This window comes from Sander lucioperca, chromosome 12 (assembly GCF_008315115.2).
Source record: "Sander lucioperca isolate FBNREF2018 chromosome 12, SLUC_FBN_1.2, whole genome shotgun sequence".
Classification (NCBI taxonomy): domain Eukaryota; kingdom Metazoa; phylum Chordata; class Actinopteri; order Perciformes; family Percidae; genus Sander; species Sander lucioperca.
Window position 1 is genome coordinate 3,004,885 of NC_050184.1, and position 22,774 is coordinate 3,027,658.

The 22,774-nt window shown below is 42.2% G+C and overlaps 1 protein-coding gene across 6 annotated transcripts; it reads right to left on the bottom strand.

The window, feature by feature from the left end:
- Nucleotides 1–228: 228 nt before the first annotated feature.
- LOC116058529 (serine/threonine-protein kinase 38) lies at nucleotides 229–21,950 on the bottom strand. 6 transcript variants are annotated; one of them, XM_031311418.1, is made up of 14 exons: nucleotides 21,846–21,950; nucleotides 16,895–17,032; nucleotides 16,054–16,105; nucleotides 13,442–13,564; nucleotides 12,046–12,129; nucleotides 11,832–11,955; nucleotides 10,420–10,574; nucleotides 9,114–9,216; nucleotides 7,531–7,592; nucleotides 5,848–5,965; nucleotides 4,903–5,026; nucleotides 3,764–3,859; nucleotides 525–619; nucleotides 229–426 (listed from the first exon to the last, which is right to left on the bottom strand). In XM_031311418.1, the coding sequence occupies exons 2-14, from the start codon at nucleotides 17,023–17,025 to the stop codon at nucleotides 290–292; spliced, it is 1,404 nt and encodes a 467-aa protein (XP_031167278.1). In that variant the 5' UTR covers nucleotides 17,026–17,032; nucleotides 21,846–21,950; the 3' UTR covers nucleotides 229–289. The 6 variants fall into 6 exon arrangements, with proteins under 6 accessions (XP_031167278.1, XP_031167250.1, XP_031167269.1 ...); XM_031311390.1 differs by having other exon boundaries at nucleotides 518–619; XM_031311409.2 differs by having other exon boundaries at nucleotides 9,105–9,216.
- Between the last annotated feature and the right edge of the window lie 824 nt (nucleotides 21,951–22,774).

Below are 22,774 nucleotides of genomic sequence, written 5' to 3' on the forward strand. Positions count from 1 at the left end.
CAGTCTTCATGTGTGCGCAGGAAAGTAGAGAGGTACCCTCGAAAGCATCAGATAAAAGTGAAGACCTGCAGAAATGAAGGCAGCAGTTCCTGGAAAAAGCAAACGGATGAAATTGAGCCCCTTTATTATTCGTCCCGTGTGACAAGGATCCTCCTCGTCACTCGGGTAATGCAGGGAACAAACAAAGAGTTCTCCTTTCAGAGCCGAGTTTCCTCAGACAACGCGGTGTTTTTTTTTGGACGACTCTTTCAGGTTTCACGGTGGTGGTGTTTTCGGGTCCGAGAGAAGCTCATCTCTTCCCTGACTTCATGTAGGACGGTATCGCTCCCCGAGCGGTCAGGCCCTCGAAGCGTTTGTAGGTGTAGTTGATGAAGACCCAGTCCTTGTTCTTCAGGTCGGCCTCGGTCTGGTTGGACACCGGGGCGACTGGAGGAGAAGAAGAAAATGAAGAAGAGGGGTTTTGAATTATTTCACACATCAAAACACAAAACATGGAATGTGTTGAACAGAAATAGGCAGCGTACCTGTCGGTGTGAGGATATCCGAATCAGGGAATTCGTCAAAGTTTGAGGTGTCGTCGATGCTTTTGATCTCGATGGGAATGGCAGCAGGTCTCTCTCTGGAGAGCAGATCAGGAGAGTTACAGAACAGATTTTTCTTAAACCAGGTACAAAGAACAGTTCATCTGGGGAGGGGGATGCAAAGCTAAAAGTGCTGCATTTCTTACCGTATTGACCAAATATAAGATGAGTGAGGTGGTCCTATATACGGGCTTCAGACTTTAGACTCTAGATGTTATTTCATTAAACAAATACATACATTTGTTCAGTGTCTGCATATCACAGAGAAGATACTATGAAAAATTACAGCCCGTGCCCTTAACCCTTCCCCAAACCTCATTTAACAGCCGGTACTCTAACACGCACACGCAGACTAGAGTTTAAAAAAGGAGAAAAAAAAGTGCTCAGTCAGGATAAATAGCAAAAAGTGAAGTTTTGGAATTTGTTGTTGCAGCCAGTAACCGAGTAGCCATGGGAGTCAGTTTGGTTTGAAATGTGCTGGGGACAGAGACTCATTCGGAAGTGCATTTTCAGAAGTGCTGGGTACAATGACGCATTCTTTTTTTTTTTCTCTTTTGCGCAGGTCATGTTTTCAAAGACGCTGTCCTGTAGCTTACTAATGTAAATGAATAAAAATGTAGGCCTGTACAAAAACGTGATGATGTCCGACACGTTTTATAAAGAAGAAAGCCTTTAGTTTTCAAAAAGCATTAGACATGTGACCCACTGTGTTCTGCTTCATGTATCCATGTACCATGCTGACAATGTGGCATGACCTGACATCAGACTCAGAGGGAGGAGCTGCACAGGATTAAAAAAAAAAAAAAAAACACTTCTGGAGTAGCCTACTTTTGGGACACTGAATAACTGAGGAGAGAGTTGCTTCTGGGGTTTCCATGCAAACACAATCCTCTTGAATGGAGAGAATGATTTCTACAGATCAGGGGAAGTTTCAATTCAACTTCAATTCAATAAAATAAAAAAAATAAAAAAAAATAAAAAAGCATTTCAGAACGTAATCTGACAATCCTTGAGAAAGACAAACACAAAGCAAGAGTCCCTGTCTCCTTGGAGATGTGTAGGAAAAAAAGTTTATCCGAAGTTCGAGCGCAAGTGAGCGGTGTTGAAGTGCGAGCAGGCGGCTGAGCCTACGCACCGTCCCGTGGAATAACGGTGCAGACGCTTCAGTCATATTGTGCAGCACAATATTTGTAGTTCTGCACTACAACACGGCTGTGTCCGTGTCTGCCCTGTGGGGATAGAGATTTTTGTGGATTTGTTGGCATCTGTCGCTCAAGAATTACACTGTGTATGAACTTAATTTTTTTTTAACTAAATTGAGCTCAAGGTTTTCAAAAAAAGTGGCGTGTACAAAATGACTCATGACGAAATCTGAAAAGGTTGCGCGTACGCACCGTCCCCAATTGTAGCAAATCAATTTTTTTAAGGTTTAAACAGGACATAATGTCCCTCAACCACTGAGTGTGGGTGGGCGGATCAGCAGCCTTCCATCAAAGCCTAGACTTTTAAACACCAATATACATTCTCACGTCTGCTCCCCCCTGGTCTTCCTCAGGTGCTCCTGGTTTGACTGTTAAGGCTCTGACACGCCAACCCGACAGCCGACCGTTGGCAGAAAAGGCAGTTGGACTGATCAGTCGGCTCCCGTCTCTAAAAAAAGTGCCTCGAAACACACCGAAGCAACGCCAACTTGAGCGTACATTCTGCACGTGCGCAAGACGTAATATGTCTCCATAACAGCAGGCGGCGCTAATCTGTATTGTCACCCAAAAAAATGAAAACTGGAAATGACGAACGCGTCACGTGGGTCTGGCTTCTCCCGAATTATAAAGCCGACCATAATGGCGTCCCGTTCGGAATACAATCTCGTATTTTGCGAAGATAGTTCACCGAAACGTGTTTCTGAAAACATTTTAAGCGAGAAATAGGCCGTGCAGTTGCTGAGTCTTAATTTGAGATCGACAAAGGTCAGTTTGAAAGATTTTCGTCAGATTTTGAGAGGCGTTCGTCACGCTCATCCCGCTTGTCATTTCCGATAAGTGTTTTAACGTAAGTGCACTGATTCGCTAGTCAAGGGTTAGCGCTCCACCAATCAGATTGGTCATTGAGTCCGACTTCCCACTGGCCGATTCAACAAGTCAAATCGGCCCAAATTAAAGTCGACGGCTCCTCCGACTGACGACGGCACAGAACGCACCGAACAGACTCGAGTCACTGACCTCGCCAGATAATTGGGTTGGTGTGTTAGGGCCTTTAGTGTGTGGCCCCGCCCCCTGTAGATAAGGAAGGATGGGGGAGACGGGATCGCTCTCTCTCTCTCTCGGACTGAAGCAGCCCTTTGACCACCGTGTTGTCTCCTGTTGCTTTCTTTATTTTGTGTTTATTTCTTTTGGAGGATGGAGGTCTGGTCTTGGGGGCGGGGGGAAGTTCTGGGTCCAGTTCTGGTAGTTATATTTTGTGAATAAAAATAATTTACTTGAACTAATCCTCTGGTTTGGTGTCCTGTGGCCGTAACAGCTCAGGATGTCAGGCCTTGCACCTCTCCTTCCTCTCTCTGTGTGAACATACTTCGAGCTAGCGAGCTACACGCTGAAAGTTTTGAAGAACAGTTGAATGGTACAACAAGTCAGGCCTGCTTGGTTCTTTCGGGGAATGATTGTAAAGATTTACAAAGAATATGTTTAGGGCATTTCCTCTTTAACTGGGAGGTTTTGGAACTGATTGGTGGGATTGCTGTGGACGAAGGACACACAGAGATACACTGGTAAGAGCTAATGAGGTTTAACCATGTATCAGCTAATTTAAATAGCTCACGTTACTGTATTGTGTCAACAGTTAACTTCATTTAATATTGTATATGGTGTTTTCTTCTGCGGGGTGCAAATGTTCCACCAAAACAAGTTCCTTCTCGAGACTATTCTGCAGAACGTTACTGCTGAATTGCTATCTAATTTCCCAAACTAGGGAGGGACCTGAGGCCCAAATCACAGAGCGTGTGCGTTAATCGCGCATCACACAAAATTTGTGCCGTTATTATCACTTTAATTTTGACATCCCTAGTAGAGACACAGTTATTAACTGTCAAAAGTCTAAAATACCAATCATCTAAGACAAAGGAAAGATTTTAAATGTCTCACTGTAATAACTATCCTTTAACTCAGACAGGTGATAACTTTCCCCACCTGATATGGTCGTAGTCCACGCCCTCAAAGAAAGGATTGGACTTGATCTCCTCGACCCCCGCAGCACCGATCCTGTGCTCCTCCTCGCAGCAGAACCTGCTCACAACACGCTTCACTTAATATCATACACATTCAATACAAAACATTTTAGGTGCTCTGAAGCCCAGTTCAGACCAAAGATTCGCGACGAGACGAAACCGTTTTAGAACGTTGCAGGAAAAGTTTCAGCGGTGGTGGAGTCTCCAGAGGCTGGTTTTAGAACGTAAGAGACGTCTCCTGTTTCAACAGCCAATAGAGAAGTCAGCTGGTCAAGTCAGCTACAAACTATAGAAATAAATGATCCATTATCCGTTTTATTTCTATGTTACAAACTGTAAATGGTGGAAACGGATCAACATATGTGGTGGAGCGAGCTAGAGAGTGACTGAAGAGAAGGAGCAGCGTTAAAACAGAGCAGTGAATCACATAAATAAAATGTTTGCGCCAATTCACAGATATGAAAGTGTACTCAGTTGCTTTCAGTATTCTGCTAAGATACGACAAATTGCTTGTTGAAATTAAAAGAAATAAAAGGAAAATTGAACATTGAACTGAATATAAAAGGCACCACTAAAAAACAAGAACGACAGTTATATTTTAAAGTCTAGTTTTCTACTATTTCCTTTCAACTAACAAAATCTCTGAGTGTCTTTCGTGATATGTTGCAGCCTTTCGAGATGCGTTTATTGTGCAAGTTGAGAAAGCGATGAGGATAAAAAAACAATATGTTGCAGCCCTTGTAGCAAGTATCTTACTATCACTAACGTTATCCACACTCATATTTAGACGGAACGAATGACAGCCTATATCCAGCTGCAAAAAAGCCTGAAAGTCAGAAGTACGGAAGAACGGAAGTACAAAGAGTCGTTGCTATGGAGATGATACACCGTCTCGTCTCGTTGGTGTGAACTGGCAGCTTTCAGAACGCTGCAGATCGGTGCTTCGCAAGTAGTTGAAAGTTTCCACTCATCTTGTCGCAAATCTTCCATCTGAACTGGGCTTTAGATAACTTTGACGTGTTCAAAATAATAAATAAAGGCATCATTTATCAGTTTACAAAACAAGTGATTGTGATGAAAGACGAAGAGAGGTTTCCCTGCCTGAGGATCAGATCTTTGGCCTTCTCTGATATAGGCACTTCTGGAGGAAAGGTCAGCGTCTCTCGCCAGTTCATCACCTTCCTGTACGTCTCCTGAGGCGTCTCGGAGCAGAACGGAGGGTAACCTGCAGACAGCGAGGGGAACAAAAAGATCAACCATCTTTTTAAACCACATCTGGCCATTTAGGTAATAAGGTGAAAACTGTTCCATCGTAGACGTGTAACGGTACATCAGAGTCTCGGTTTTGGGGTCAATGTGGATTCAGTACAACGGGAAAATAAACAAAGTGCAGAAAATAACTTGTTTTCCATTTTTATGTTTATTAAGTATTAACATTCAACGGTGGCTCGTTGTCTAACAAAGATCCTCTTTACTAAAGATAGCATTTCAAGCTGCGCCAATGGTATGAAACGCTACACACTTCCTGTCTCCTAAAGGGGCGTGGCCTCGTTTGAACATGTAGTGAACGTCGTGTGGATGAATGAAAAGTTATATTTTAATAATATATTAATATGTTCTTTTGCTACCGTTAGATATTTACACTGATAAAAGACATTTAGCGTCACAGAGGTGGGATTTGTTAGGGCGTTCACGAACGTTAGCTGACGTTAGCTTCTCTGTGTTGCCAGATCTCGCGAGAGTTTGTTCCTGAGACAGAAACAGGTCTTGAACAAAGTTAATTTTCTCCTGTCTGAATAATCTGCGTTCACTTCTCCCGTTGGAATCACTCATACAACTTCAGTCTCCTAAAGAGGGCGTGCCAGTGGACAACAATGTGACACAGATACAGGAAGTTACTCTGAGTTGGGGCGTCTCTGATATGTTTGGGTTACAGGGCGTAGCAAACCAATGCCGCATACCAATCCGTACGCCCTGTACCGAAACGCTTGGGGATGAATACATGTACCGTTACAGCCCTATCCCATTGTACCATCGAGTCATTACCTATCAGCATCTCATACATGATGACACCCAGGCTCCACCAATCGCAGAGCTTGTTGTATCCATTTTGCATGAAGACCTCTGGAGCGATGTAGTCTGGGGTTCCCACTGTAGAGAAAGCCTGTCGGAGAAGAGGAGCAGGGAGGGAACAACAAAAAGCTTTAATGTTAAAGATTAAAAGGCCCCTAAAACCATTTTTTTTTAATACACGTCTGACTATGAGCAGTGAGGTTTTACATGAACCCACTGTTTTCTGCAACAGTTTGGGTTTTAAGGCTCTGACACACCAACCCGACGGCCGACCGTCGGCAGAAAAGGCAGTCGGACTGACTGTCTCCCCGAGTTGGTCCAAAAAATTTCTCAGAACACACCGAAGAGACGCCGACTTGAGCGTACGTTCTGTGTGTGCGCGAGACGTAATACGTCTCCGTAACAGCAGGCGGCGCTAATCTGTATTGTCGCCCAAAAAATGAAAACCGGCAGCTGATTGGACGAACGCATCACGTGGGTCTGGCTGCTCCCGGATTTTACAACCGGGCATAATGGCGGCTCGTTCGGAATACGATCTCATATTTCACGAAGATAGTTCACCGAAACGTGTTTCTGAAAACATTTAAAGCGAGAAATAGGCCGTGCAGTTGCTGAATCTGTCTTCAATTTAAGATCGACAAAGATTAAAAGAAGATAAAGATTTTCGTCAGATTTTGAGAGGCATTAGTCAGGCTCATCCCGCTTGTCATTTCCGGGTTAGCGCTCCACCAATCAGATTGGTCATTGAGTCCGACTGCCCGCCTTCCGATTCAACAAGTCAAATCTGCCCAAATGAAGGCCGACGGCTCCTCTGACTGACGACGGCACGGAACGCACCGAACAGACTCGAGTCACCGACCTCGCCAGACTGTCCGACGGCCGATAATCGGGTTGGTGTGACAGCGCCTTTACACATCAGAGATATCTGGATTGGAGTCTCTCTGTGCTCTGTTCGACCCTTCTTTCGAGACAAAAGGCACTTTTACCTTCATCTATAAACAATATAACTCCAGACATGACATTTGGCATCTCTTAGAGCCTGTGAAGCACACTGTGGAAGTGTCAGTAAACAGTCATTTGTGGGGCTGGATATGTTCAGTGATACTGCATAGAAAGGGTTTCTGCAGGTTTCACCAAGTCAAATTTAAGACTTTTTAAAGACCCTTTAAAGACCTAAATGAATGAAATTTAAGTCCTATATCACGACATAAAAGTACAACGAAGTGCAGAGTCACAAAAGTACTTTCAAAGTTAATAAACTTATTAAAATTGAATAAAAGCGAAACTATACAGCATGTTATTTGGATGAGCGAAAGAAGGAACTTCAACGCCACAGAATAAAACAAAACCTTTCAGTGAGCATTAGAGGTAGCGTTACATGGACGTAGGGAAATTAAAACCGGTTTAAAACATTTAAGACCTAGAACACAACACCTGTGAAACACAGCAAATGTAAGACTTTTTAAGGCCTTTTTTTAGACTTTTTTTAAACCCCACGGAAACCCTGATGTATGATAGTTTTGGTATCAGTACCAAAGGTTAAGAGTAAAAACTTGCAATGTTGACATGTTCTTTTTAAAGTTGTGCTGTATTCATTCACAATAAAAAAAAAAGCCAGTTCCAAAAGGCTGAAATCACGCCTCTGTTCGGACTTACCAGCTGCCTCCGGTTCCTCTTCCAGGTCTCTGCTTTCCTCTTGGAGTTCATGTTCTGAAAGGCTGTGGAGACAGGACCGCTCAGTGTTAAAGCAAGCTGGGACCCCCACAATCTCTCATACAGGCTGATGTGTGCTGCATCTTCAATTAAATTCAGTTTATTTAAGAAGGGGACAGTGCAAATTAATAACACACATGATTATAAGCGGGTTAAAAATGCCACAATTAGCCAAAAGGCTATTTTTTGTATCTGTAGTCCCCTGTAATCTTAACCAGTGAGGAAAATCATTCCTGATATATTAAGAAAACAGTTTTACAGAGATTAAATATGGTCAAACTCTTCAGTTTTATATGTACTAGGGCTGACAATCGATAGCGATTAAAATATTTAATTGCGATTAATCGCATGATTGTCCATAGTTAACTCGCAATTAATCACAAATTAAACGCACATTTTGTTCTAAATGTACATTAAAAGGGATATTTTTCAAGTTTGTAACCCTCTTATCAACATGGGAGCGTATAAATATGCTTGCTCTATGCAAATGTTTACTGTTATTGCAACAATCCAAAGAAATGACAAATACTGTCTAGAATATTCTCCAGAATAACCTCAAAGGTAACGTATGCTCAAAAGATATGTTGAAAGCATAACATGGCAAACTCAAGCCCATCACACATACACACAGTACAATGTAGTGAAATTCTATTCTGCAATTTAACCCATAAGTATATTAGGAGCAGTGTGTTGCTCAGGGACACTTTGACATTGACACGGCGTGGTTGGATGCTTGATTCGGACTGGACAATCAAGGCATTCTCCGGTCTACTATTTCTGTGTAACAAACCGTTGCTAGGTATAATAGACCGTTGCCATGGACAAAGTTCTGATCACAGATTCTGGTGGACAATTTTAAATGAATAAAATCATTTAAAAATCAATATGTGTGCTCATACGGAGCACATACCGCTGATCAGCGGATCAAAGGGAGAGAGAGGGTGGAGGAAACGGGGAACGCTAACAGCGCTAATGGCTACACTGCTAACAGAGCATCCGTTAGCTCCATGGTTAGCTCACTCACGGGGTGACCTGGCATTCGCCGGAGAGCCGTGGTCATCAGCTGTAAAGTTAACCGTCCCCACCAGGACGCAGGCGGGTAACCTCTGTATGAGTAGCTGTATGATAAGCTGTTACGTGTTACGGAATAAGGGAGGGGAGTAGCAGTGTAATAAGCAGTGTAATAAGCTGTGTAATAAGCCGTGTGATAAGCGGGGTAATGTAGAGCGACGAGCGAGCCGGAAATTACTGCGACTAGAACCCTGACAGGATGATGCAGGACCCCAACACCAACTGCTGCATTGCTTCCCGATTTCCCGAACTACGAAGCGGCCTGAAGCCCAAATCACAGAACGCGTCAAAACAATTAGTGGCATTAAAAGGAATTTGTGTTAAATTTGTTATTATCACGTTCATTTTAACAGCCCTAGCATTTATATATAAAAACAACAGATTGGAGTCATAAAACATGAACACATGCAAGCTACAGTTGAAATAAAAGGAAGGGGTTGCCTGACTTTGCTTACTGAGGTCACTGGGCAGGCTGTGGTTCAGGTTCTTGTAGAACTCGGTGCGGTGAGCCCTCTTCAGCCCCGTGCACAGACCAAAGTCAGACAGCTTCACATGACCCTGAAAACACAGAACACACACGATTAGAACTACTGAAGTCTGCAGCACACGGTGAGCGCCTCAATGTCATCAGTCTCCAGCTGGGCACATTATGGACATCATAAAGAGCAAATTAAAGTACAGTAAGTTCAGTGTATGCTACAGATGCAAACTGGGGAGGGCAAGAAGAGGGGCTGTGCCTAGCTTCTGTGTAGCTTAGACTACAGTAACAACCAGGTAACCAGACAAATTGACATTGAAAAAGCAAGTTTTTCATCCAGGACACGGAAGTCATACGCCCACTGATTGAATTATCATTCCTATCAGACACACACCAATCACAGCCATTCTCACATCAAGGCGGTCCTGTTAAACATGACTCCCTAGGGTTTCCCGCAGCACTTTGCAGTTAAGGAGGCCGCCTTAGCAACACACGCCTGCCGCCTTAACTACGTCATAAAAAAAAATAATGTTTTTGAGCGATATCTGTCGTGTTACTCCGTCCCATTTTCCCCCTTTCATTCCAAACCACACAGCTGACAACCTGCAGGTGGAGGCGGTGGAGACAGGCTCGGACATACACGCCGCTGTGGCCGCTGTCAGTCTTGGTAGCGGTTTCAGGAAAGTGGCTGCATGTGTCCGACAATGCACAGAACATTAACTGGTACAAGCCTACAGCTGTCCGTGGACACAGAGTGCGGAAAGCATGTCAGAGCCTCCCGGATGGTGAACTGAGACTCCGTTACCTGCTTATTTAATTTCATTGTGCTCTCTTTTGGAAGGCTGGCTACCAAAAATCGCCACTTACTAGCTAATTAATTAGCCTGAGGTAAACGCTAACTATCAGTAAACAGAAGTGACGTGGTGGCTGGCGTCTGGTGTGTGCGCCAGTGTTTGTGTATATGTGTGTGTGTGTGTGTGTGTGTGTGTGCGCGCGCGCGCGCGTCGGCCTGCACCCGCGAAGTTCCGACCTGCAGACAGCAGAGGAGCAGAAAAAAGTAGCTGCACCTTTGCCACAATGAAGAATGAAAAACACAACTATTTTGGTAAAAACATTTACTCGCCATGTGGCAGATAGCCACATAGACATAGATGTAGATAGATATAATGTATTAATTATATATTAATATTTAAATGTAATATTTAGTGTTTAATAAATAATTGTTAAATGTAGTACAGAGTCTGTAGTCTATTGGCAAAAAAAGGTGGTTAACCATGACTCACCCTGGAGTCCAGCAGCAAGTTGTCGGGTTTGATATCTCTGTGAATGAAGCCCAGCTGGTGGATGGAGTCGATGGCCAGCACCGTCTCAGCTATGTAGAACTGAGTCGCCTCTTCTGTTAGAGTGTCCTTCTTCATCAGCAGGGTCATCATGTCTCCTGGGACACAACAGCAGAGACCACAGTCACACTAGCACTTATGTTGTAGCGATGGACAACAAGCATTTCTAAACTCCTTCTCCAGGGGTTTAACTTTCTGACAGGTCAGGATCAGGCCCCCAAGAATTGTGACAGGCTTTGAAGCAAATTGAACTTCTGTGTCCGTCACGTGATGCCCTCTGGCCCATAAAGACTTTTCAACCTGGACCCTATGATCCTATGTGTTTGTGTCTAAGTGACTGATGGAAATCAATCAATCTGTGACACCTGTCCAGTATTAAGCGAGATCGCTGCAGTCGGCAGCGGCGAAACAAGCTACAATGTAAGTTAATAGAGCAATTGTCCAGCTTGTATTTACCTTCACAAAAGTGCTTGTTTTGCCGCTGACAGACAGGGAAAATGTTGTCACTTAGAATATTAATCTTTTTTACATTGTAGCTTGTTTCGCCGCTGCCAAATGCAGCGATCTCGCTTAATACTGGACCAAAGATTGTTGTTCCCATCAGTCACTTAGACACAAAAACATAGGAAAATATGTTTTTTACCCTTTAAACCAAAAACGTACACAGTGAAAGGGACGTCTGTGAAATCAGTGGATATATTTTTCAAGCGTCACAACCCCGCGGAATGACTTGTTTCACTATCAGATCAATTCTGTCCGATAACATTTGGAAAGTCTAAGAGCTGCACGTTAAAATCATTTAATCCTCATTCAAGTTAGCTCAGCGCTAAACAGGAAGTAGCCGGCTCTAGTGCGCCTGCTGTGGAAGCAGAGCGGAAGATCCGGGTAATTTTTTGGCTCCATGACGGTTTCATGCTCAAGTCTCTGAGCTAGAGTCTGCATAATTTTGCATTCAGAGCTTCTTTACTTTGGACCTTGTTGTATGAAGTTTTTAAAGCCAAATCTTCTGATGAATGGCACAGCAGCTGCCGGTGCGGTCAACATGTTTGGTGTCCTCTCTCATGTGTGGCTGCACGCAGCAAATACATTACGTATTACATAGGTAGGTTATAGGTTACGCCGGGGGAAATAACATTCAGCTCATCAGACGTTTTTAAAAAAAATAAACATTATTCACGAGTGCCGCATCTCGAGTCTCAAGTCAAGTCTGAAGTGACTGTGTGTGCGACTTAAGTCCGAGTTTCAAACTCGAGTCCCCATCTCTGCATGAACACCAGTGTTAGCCAAAGGTTAGCCGGCTTGGGATGCATTCTGGTCTCCCTGCAGTACTGTTTTGTAGGGTTAAGGGCTCATACCTCCAGGCAGGAACTCCATGATGAGGTAAAGGTTCATCTTATCCTGGAAGCTGTAGAACATTTTGACCACCCACAGACTATCTGCTTCTACCAGGATGTCCCGCTCAGCACGGATATGACCAACCTAACAAACAGACAGGGACACACACATGTTGAAAAGATGTCCCAACTGATCTCCAACAGCAGCAATTCAGTGTGTAATTTTCTGCCTCACCTGTTCTTTTTCCAGCATGTCAGCTTTTCGGAGGATCTTCATGGCATAGACGTGACCCGTGTCTTTCTTCTGCACCAGACGAACCTGGAGGCAAACACAGCAATGCTTACACCAACCTGACAGAGACAAAGACCAACCTTTTTCTGCACGGCCCCCTTTTGGTAAGTACAAATATTTTCAAGCCCCCCCCCCCCCCCCGGAGAGAAAGCAAGAGAGAGAAAGATTTATATATTTAGGCCTTTATGTACATATTAGTTATGCTTAACCTATTTTCATTTATATATTTGATTAAAGTGCGACACAGCTCTGTTCACACTTTATGGTAGTAGAGCTGTTTCTCCATGAAGTGACAAAAGAGAGAGAGAGAGAGAGAGAGAGAGAGAGAGAGAGAGAGAGAGAGAGAGAGAGAGAGAGAGAGAGAGAGAGGGAAAGAGAGAGAGGGAGAGAGGGAGAAAGGGAAAGAGGGAAAGAGAGGGAGAGAGAGGGAGAGGAGAGAGAGAAAGAGAGAGAGAGGGAAAAAGGGAGAGAGGGGGAAAGAGAGGGAGGGAGAGAGAGAGAAAGAGAGAGAGAGAGAGAGAGAGAGAGAGAGAGAGAGAGAGAGAGAGAGAGAGAGAGAGAGAGAGAGAGAGAGAGAGAGAGAGAGAAATGCACGCAACGATTATCTGTTTTTCCATGAAGGTATTGTCAACGAGATAATGTGATGTGACTTCGTATTTTCTTGCCTTTGTTTTGGTAGGTGTGGTGTTTGGTGTAGTTTCATCGTCTGCTGTACGTTTACCTGGCAGTGCAGCAGAACCATGCTATATTTAATGATATGTAGCGTTGCCGCCCCCCCCCCCCCATTCTAACGCCGGCACAGTTTGGGAACCACGGGACTAATCTAATAAGAAAAAGATTACATGTGTTTCAACTGATACAGGGTGGATTTCAGACAAAAGGATGTTTGAAAGAGCAGACAGAGAAAGAATTGTTTGATCACAGGGATGATATCAGCGAGGCGCTCTCTCTCTCTCACATGTGAGGCTAAAAATAAACAGTATGCTGTGAGAATTACTTGCTACTGTTCACATTATGTCTCCAAACTAGTGATACATGGATATGGCTATGCTTACTAACTCTCAACAAGCCACAAAACACAAATCTCTTACTTGACAATGAAACAAGATTTTTACCCGTTTTAAATATTTAAAAAAACTAGAAAAGCACACACACACACACACACACACACACACACACACACACACACACACACACACACACACACACACACACACACACACACACACACACACACACACACACACACACACACACGTTTTTGAAGCCATGTTGACTGCTTGGGTTCTCAATGGCACACGAGACTCATGTTTTAAGTGTTTATGTAAAAGGTTGTTACCTCTCCGAAAGCTCCTCGCCCAATCACCTTCAGGGACTCAAAGTCTTCCAGACCCAGTCGAGTACGTTTCAGACGCAGAAACTCTGTCTCTTTCCTGGCATGCTGAGAACGGCGGATACGTTTCTGCAGAGCACAGACATCACTTTGAAATACACCATAGTGTGACGCACACTCGCTATTTAACATCATTCATAACTGCACATCTTTAAAGCAATAAATAAGATTCATTATTATACAGTCCCTCCAGGAAGAGGGAGAGCTTGTGATTGCAGTGCAATGGCTTGCGGTTTTACCCCCCAAAAAATGGATAAATTGAAAGATTGTAAATTTCCCAATAACTACTGTTTCCAAAGTAAAGAAATCATATCAGAATACAGTTGCAAGCCCAGGTCAAACTAAATCACTGCTCTCAACAGTCTGTTATGTTATTGCCTCTGGGATTTTAATTAACCAGTAGGGGTGTGAATCTTCACGTGTCTCACGATTCGATTAGTATTATCCTGTCAACGATTCGGATCAATTTGATATCACAATGCGTCACCTCCTCAATATTATTATATATATTGCTACACATGGTTTTCATCGACAAATTCAAGCCGTCACATATATATGAACTCCCCTTTTAATTGTATCTGCTCTTAAAAAAGACACTTCCTGAATGTAGCTGAGTCTAAACACAGCAGACAACAGAAAAAAAGAAAAAAAAAAAAAGTACAGACCGGAAAAATCAGCAAGCAACATCAGCAGGCAGTAATCATTATGGTCTGTCACTGCATCGATGCAGAATCATCCAGTTCTGCATTGCGAAAAAAAAAAAAAGGTGCTCTAAGCCAGTGGTTCCCAACCTGGGGTCCGGGGACCCCTCAGGGGGGCGGCAAAGATCAGAGGGGGGGGGGCGCAAGTCTTTATCTGGCTTGAGGTTGAGGTAAAAAAAAAAATATGTGCACATGTTAAACAAATTATGATAATACACCAGAATATATAATGTATATAAAAGTTGGTATAAAAACTATATATTTTAGTTGTCGCTTAACATTGTAGGCAGGCTACTTAGTAGGCCAAACCTCTGGGACCTCTTGACCTGGGACCCTGCTGTCATCAGGTCAGCTGCTAGCTGCTATCATCCTCGTTTTTCCTGCCGCCACGGCATCACTATTTTATGAATGAAACATGGCGGAGAAAAGTAAAAGTGCTGATATCTCCTCTGTATCAAAAAAGAAAGTAAGGCTCTATCTCGAGAGTTACCTCCACTTCGGTTTCGGGAGGGGGGGGGTCAGCTTTTCTTAGACATAAGTAGGGGGGGCACCAAAGAAAAAAGGTTGGGAACCACTGCTCTAAGCGATGTCACGCGTTTTTTAGGCTACAAAATTTTTTGTCACATACAGCAAACATCTCCTCACTATCTGCCTGTCCCCTGAACACACTGTAAAAAAACATCTCCTCACTATCTGCCTGTCCCCTGAACACACTGTAAAAAAACATCTCCTCACTATCTGCTAGCTGCCTGTCCCCTGAACACACTGTAAAAAACATCTCCTCACTATCTGCTAGCTGCCTGTCCCCTGAACACACTGTTAAGAAATGCAGTCTCTGTAGACAGCCCAGGCTCCACAAAACAGCAACAAAAACAAACTGCGTCAACCTGCACCACCAAACATAAACAGTGTTCCAGCCAATAACCAACAAGAAGGATTTGGGGGTTGGGGGGTTAGTGCGCGTGCACATGAAGGGGGTTGTGGGGAGTGGAGGAGAGAGAAGCGTGAAGAGGGAAGTTAGCTAGAGGAGAGCTGTCCTAGACAACGAGCTAGCCTCCGTTGTCGTTATACTTCGAACGTCAACAAGAAGTGACGTCACCCAACATCGCTTAGAGCACCTTTAACACCATTACTCCGTGTACTGGAGCCACAGAGGAAAGCCAAACACCGTTAATGCAAACACACGGCCATGACACAGAGCTGGATTTAAATCAGCCAAATATCTCTTAAAATTGGCAACCAACTACTTTCTTGGCAAATGTAAAATAATTTTCAATCCCTTTTTGGGTTCAATTAACCTGGTACATTATAAAAAAGATTTGAGGGTTGCTTGTACGACGGCTGCACAATATGAGGAAAATATATATACACTTCATTCAGAATAGTTAGACACATATTTTGCCTTTAACAAATATTGCACCCTTCTGCGATTTGGATTTTGCCCTAGTCCATATTGCGATTTCGATAAAACTGTGATTAATTGTGCAGCCCTAGCTTGTACAATGTACAGCAGAAGTTCTCTGAGAATCTTAGAAGAGAAGAATATCCAAGCTAAATTGGTAATGCAACTGAAATGTCCCTAACGTAAATAATATCAAATCATAAATGTATTTGAATCGGGACCTTGTGAATCAAATTGATTCAGGAAATCATTGCTAATACCCAGCCCTTCAGGCTACATTTTTGTGGCCAATCTAAATGCTCACAGTTCACCCGAAGAAAATAAACATAAAGCACTGTATAGCAGTGTTCCAGCAGATCTGAAAATCCTACATTATAACAGGGACTGAGGACAACGTCAGGTGAATTCTCCCATACAGCCACAAAGCATGCTGCACGTGTGTGTTTGCCACTCACCTCTTCATCTGCCAAGCCCTCCTGATCCATCACTTTCTCCAGCTTCTGCTGCCTGGAGAGACACAAAGTAGTGAATACAAATCCCATCATATCAGTTACTGTTACCGCTGGTCAGACTTTTTTTGGTTCATAATATAGTACCAGAATTCACAAATATGTCGGACATTACTACAGACATTCCTGTAATCGAACATTGCGACGTCTGCTCTGATGTATTTTTATCAGCTGGAGCGTTCAGTGCGTGTTTGACGTTATTGTTCAGCAGTGTGGATGCTCACATCATTGACTTTACATAATTGATTTTGTGAGTTGCATGTCCTTGTTTCTATTCCAGTCCTTTACACGTTTTGCACTGTCGGTGCATTGTGTTCTAAATTTTATTGTGTATTTTATTTTGTGTAATCTCGGCTACATTGAAAATGAGGGCTCGCCCTCAATAGTACCTCCGAAAACTAAATAAAAGGTCATCATCATCATCATCAGAGTGAAATCTGTTTGAAAGAAAAAAAGAAAATCACCCAGCCTCTCTACTAAACCAACCACAATGATGACATGTTACAACAGGTAGTGGTCTTGCTTCAACTTAATTTAGACATAAGCTACATCCCCGATGAAAAACAAATAAAATGTTAATGTTTATATATGTGTGTGCGCTTGTGTATCAACTTATGAGCAGAAGCCTGTATCAGTTTCCCTGTGAATACTTAAATTGTTGAATGTTTTATGGAATTACAAGATCATGGGCCTAAATAAACATCCGTGTTCAGAGCAAAGTTAAGCCCAACTGCAAAAGGAAACCACTGAGCAGCCACAGAATGACTTGTGTAGATCTGAAACTTACCTCATCTCTCTCTCTTCGTGCTGGGCGATGAGGTTACTGTAGAAGTTCTCCAGGGTCACTTTGGCCATAGTGACCCGCTCCTTGGTGTGGTTACTCATGGAGGAGCACGAGCTCGGGCCAGTCATTGCCATGCTTTACCTGGAACGAAACACGGACAAAGTTAGCAGTGAGAACGGAGCGTGTCCACGGGAAAATGTCTCACTGTTGTACTAAATGCTTAGCCTAGAAATCTAGACCACCCTAGCAGCAGCAAATGTAGTTTGCAGCCAGGGTTGTCTAGCAACTCTCCGTTGGCTTGCGAGCTTGAAAAACCAAACTCTGGTCAGACCAATCACACCGTGTATAGAGTCGGTAGGCGGGCTTAATATAATGACGGCAGAGTTGCGACGGTTCCGCGTGAATTCCCTGCTACTTGAAAACAAAGAAGATGCCTGCTGCTGCTGCTGCTGCTGCTGCTGCTGCTGCTGCTGCTGCTGGTGAACAGCGGCCTTTGGAATCGGCTTTGGCCGCGACTCTGGAAGACTTGGAGTTCAGCTTTTCTTTGAGAAAAGAACAAAGAACGGCACTGAAGTCATTCTTAAAAAAGGAAGATGTGTTCGGAGTTCAAATTGGTCGTTATTACTGTGACTTATAAAGTGTCAGGTTTAGTTCCATCACTGTGTCAAAAAAAAAAGTTGAGCTCAGAGATTATCGGCTAATGAAATTACTGATTTAGCAGGAGGGGGGGTTAACAGTTTTGCAAGGCACTGTATCCGTGTCACATTCTCATTAGGGGCTGAGCCCCCCTAAAGGTCTGATCCTAGGATCGCCCCTGGTCCCAGTCAGTCTTTTTCCCGTCTGGACGTTCCGACAAAATCAAAACATGTTTGATATTATCATAAGTTTTAAGTCTTAGTAGTGAAGTTAAATCATGTGAACATTGTCAACAACCAATGGGTGCTCTCCCTCCAGCACCAAACAGGAAGCAGCAAACGGCTAGAGCCAGTGTTGTTTATGGTTGGTATGGCGCTGCGCTAAGCTCAACGCTAAAGAGGGAAAGTTGCCGATTTTTAACCCTTCTGAAGCGAGTCAATCAACGGAGATTTACACGGACCTCTGGGTACGGCCGCCATTTATCTGCGTGTACGGCAGAACAGAAAATCTGCAAACTTTCCCTTTAAGTTACCAGCTAACGCTAGCGGTAGCTAGCTAGCTTGGTTAATTATTTCAAAACAAATCTAGTTGTAGTTCAGTTTTCTGTCCCAGAGGAGAGAAGAAACTAGAACATATTCACATTCAACAAGCTGACATCAGAGAAGTTTTACTTTTCTTTCTTAAAATGTACTCAAACCGATTATTTGATTATCAAGATAGTTAATTAGGATTAAATGGACGTTTTAAGAACAACGTACTGTCACTTTCTTATCATCTCTTGTTCACACAGAAAATAAAATCAGTTTAATGAGCCAGGAAACCTTTGATGAAAGCCTTCATCAAATGTTATCTCTTTTTATATCTCTATTAGGCTTAATCTAGAAACATATTCAAACTCAGCTTACCTCAAAACCCCATCTTTCTCTAAGAGACATTAGTGCTTGCACAAATCAGATTTTGTCATTATTTCTTCATAACTGCACAATGTTATCAACATTTCTCTGCTCACACAGCACAGCAAGGCCGCTTTCCTTCCTCTTTTTCTGGGTCAACAGTCACCTCATTTCATAGTTGATCATTGTTGTCAATGTTTAAGTGCTCAGCTCGGTTAGTGTTGTAACATCTAACCCTCGCTGTGTACTCTGCTGCTGCGTTAAGCTCTCTATTATCCCATCCCACCTTATGCCTACAATAAACTAGAAGACTCTGAAAAGACTAAAGTCTGACACCATCTCACATCTAAAGACAACCTGTCATAAAGTCACTGAGTTTTTGGGAGATCTTGCAGGGTCACCATTTGGATGAGAGGCTGGCTGCTGAAAATCAGACACTTTGGCGCTCGTATTTTCCTTTGGCGCTGGCTAAAACCTCCTTGGGGGGCGCCAACACTTTCTCAATGCAGGAAAAACCCTGGTCCATTTAAAATGCTGCCACACAGCTAAGAGAAAAACACTGCACCACTGACGAATAATGCCAACCATACACCAAAAAGGGCTTTTCAAGCGATCCCACTGTCGCAGACAAATTTCCAATATGGGAATGAAATCCTGAGAGTCTTGCCAGAGTCGGGGCGCTCCCGTCGTCTCAATAGTTTGATGTAAGGTGGTCATAAAACTCAGTCCCAGTCAGTCTTTTTCCCGTCTTGACGTTCCAACAAAATCAAACCTGTTTGTATATTATCATAAGTTTTAAGTCTTGGTAGCGAAGTTTTCACCCTTTTCTGACATTTTATAGACCACGCAGATAGTTGTAAGTGCTTAATCAAACTATGAGACATAGGCTAAGGATATTAAGTTAAGTAGGATATTGAGCTAACATAGACAATAGCCCAAAAGCGGCTATTGACTAAAGCCACCAGCATCCTAAAAAAGACTCCACCCACCCATGTCAGAGCCTGTTTTCCGATACCACAGCCTGCGTTGCAGCACAAAACAAGACTGAAAAACAGCTCTTACCGGGCTGCTATGAGACTACTAAAGTCAACCAAACACCACTAAACTGTGCTTTACTATGCAAATGTACAATACTATTTATTCTTTTACAAGTACAATACATCACATAGTCATCTGGACAAATATTCTGCTGGAAATTATTATTATATATATATTCGTAGAGCTCTATTTATTACCCTGTTTTTAAAAAAGGAGCCATGCTCGTAATTCATGCTTTGCATTTCTGTGTTGTGCTGAATGACAATGAAAGGAATCGTGAAATCTTGATTTTTACATAATGGAAAGCATGTTGAAGAATCTGTTGTAGTGTTATTGGTCCGAATTTGGCATGCTGGCTAAATTACAGACACTTCAAGAAGCATTTTCATTTTCTATGGAATATCAAACTCCCTATATAAAATACTTTGGCCATCATTTACATTAGTTGATTTATTATCAAATATGTGTTTGATTTAGTACAAAACGGTGCGAAACAGCCCAAAACAACAGCCTTTACTGGCCCAAAATCAGTCTGGGAATGACAGTAAACGACGCTGTAAAAGTAGCCGTTTTAATTAGAGAAACTCAACGGTTACGCAAAATCTAATACTCATCACATACAGTAGGTGTAGATTTTGGGGGGATGCAGGGGTTATGTCATCCCCAATTAGAGGTGCAACGATGAATCGATTAATTGTCAACTATTAAATTAATTGTCAACTATTTTGATAATCGATTAATCGTTTGAGTCATTTATTTTTATTTAAAAAAATAAGATTTCTCTGATTCCAGCTTGTTAAATGTGAATATCTTCTAGTTTCTTCTCTCCTCTGTGACAGTAAACTGAATATCTTTGAGTTTTGGACAAAACTAGACATTTGAGGACGTCCTCTTAGGCTTTGGGAAACACTGATCCACATTTTTCACCATGTTTTGACATTTTTATAGATCAAACAACTAATCGATTAATCGAGAAAATAATCGACAGATTAATCGACTATGAAAATAATCGTTAGTTGCAGCCCTATCCCCAATATTTAGAATATTTTTCTCCGTGAAATGAAGCCGCCTTCAAGGGCGTGGGAAAGGTGGCCGGGTTGGCTCAGTTGGTAGAGCAGGCGCACATAACGCAGAGGTCCAGGGTTCGAATCCGACCTGTGACAATTTCCTGCATGTCTTCCCCCTCTCTCTCCTCTTTCTCACCTAGCTGTCCTGCCCATTAAAAAGGTGGAAAAGCCCCAAAAAAAGAACTATAAACGATCTGACCGAAAACAGTCATTATTTCTACTTACTTATGTAGATTTTAACTTTAGAGCTTCTGGCTTTAAGACGGGCTCATTCTCAACAAGTATTGTTGTTGAGATGTACGTTTCCCTAAAAAAACATCCTGAAGCATGTGTGATGTTTTGAAAATGCAGGAGAACAATACAAGAGAATAATTAATAATAATAATAATAATAATAATAATAATTAACGACATTTGCACCATAAATTGCTGCAGAAATGACACAAACTGTTGGATAAAAAATCACCAGAATGCAGGAAACTAAGTGTTTCAATATTGACACAAAACTACGCCCTTAACTGACGAGAAAAGAATAAAAAAGTATTTAGAGTTACGAGTAATATCGCGAGAGCTCATCGTGTCAAAAACAAACAAGACAGACAGTGTTGGAGGTTATTGACAAAACGGGAATGATTAAGTTTGGCTGTTTTTTTCCAGCTCCTGGCCAGTTGGATAATGTCAACAACACGTAGCTACCGAAAGTGGTTAGTTTCGGTTGCACCGAGACGTTAGCCATAGTGCCAAAAACGAACGTTGACGTTACCGAAAGAGTAACGTAAAGAAAGCAATTTACCTCGACACTTAACGTACTGTTGCGTAACATTGGTTACATTTTTGTTCATAATATAAAGTCCGCGTAGTTTCCGTTAACCCATAGCATTACAAACAAATGCTTAGTTAGCTAGCTAGTTAGCTATTAAAGTTCTTAGCTGCATCAAGTCAGGCAGAGAAAGTATGAATAACACCGGATATTTCCTTCAAAGTAAAACTGTCACGTTTACAGGAAAGACTGTTTCGTCGCATATTTGTTATTCTGAGTTTTATTTTGAAAGCCTTACCAGAAACTTACGATATCCGTTTTCACGAATTTGACAACTTGAAGTTACCCCAAAGCAAAAAGCTAAGGAAAAGTTAGCTAGTAAACGTTAGCTACTTATCTGCTAAAGTCCTTTGTTTGAGTCCTTTGTTTTTTAATAAAACATCACAAAACAGAGCACGTTAACCGTCCATTTAGTATGATGATTAACTAAAGAAAAAGTGCAACATATTGCCTTCTAGTCCTTTCATTCTGTGTTTTAATAGTTGGTCTTTGTTCACTTACCTTGGTCGAAGGTGCGGTATCTGCCGTCTCTTCCTCTGCTTCGCCCAGGGTTGCGTCACCATCTGCTTGAACTCAGCGCGACGCCTAGTGGTCAGTTGATATAACTTCAACCTTCAAGTGTGTGTGTGTCTGTGTCTGTGTCTGTGTCTGTGTGTAATTCTTATATACTGTCTATGCTTCAACCGTAGAGCAGACTACACCGCCCATAGATTTGAATAAGGCGGGGTCAGACAAGGTTGCCTATTTTCCCCCTTTTCATATATTTTAGTTATTTCTATTCATCCGCACCTTACTCATCTGTATATCTGTGTTTATATACTGTCTGTTTATATAAGGGTGTTTATATGTTTGCTGTTATTACTATTATTATTATAATTAATTATATTCTTTATATTTCTTATACTTTATGTACATTTCTTCTCCTATGTCTACTTAATGTGTATTTGTGTTATTTTGATGTGTGTACATTTTTTTTCTTTTGAGCTGCTGTAGCACAGGAATTTCCCCAGTGTGGGATTAATAAAGTTGATCTTATCTTATCTCAAACTAGTATCCCTAAATATTGCACATTATCCACATTGTAAAAGCATTTCTATATTTATTGGGGAATTAAGAATTCGCAATGTGTAGCTGTTTGCGGTTGGTTGAGTTTTTGGGGATCTTACAGGGTCACCATTTGGATGAGAGGCTGGCTGCTATATAATTATAATTAATTCTATTCTTTCTATTTCTTATTCTTTATGTACATTTCTTCTCCTATGTCTACTTAATGTGTATTTGTGTTATTCTGATGTGTGTACATTTTTTTCTTTTGAGCTGCTGTAGCAAAGGAATTTCCCCAGTGTGGGATTAATACAGTTTATCTTATCTTATCTCAAACTAGTATCCCTAAATATTGCACATTATCCAGATTGTAAAGGCATTTCTAT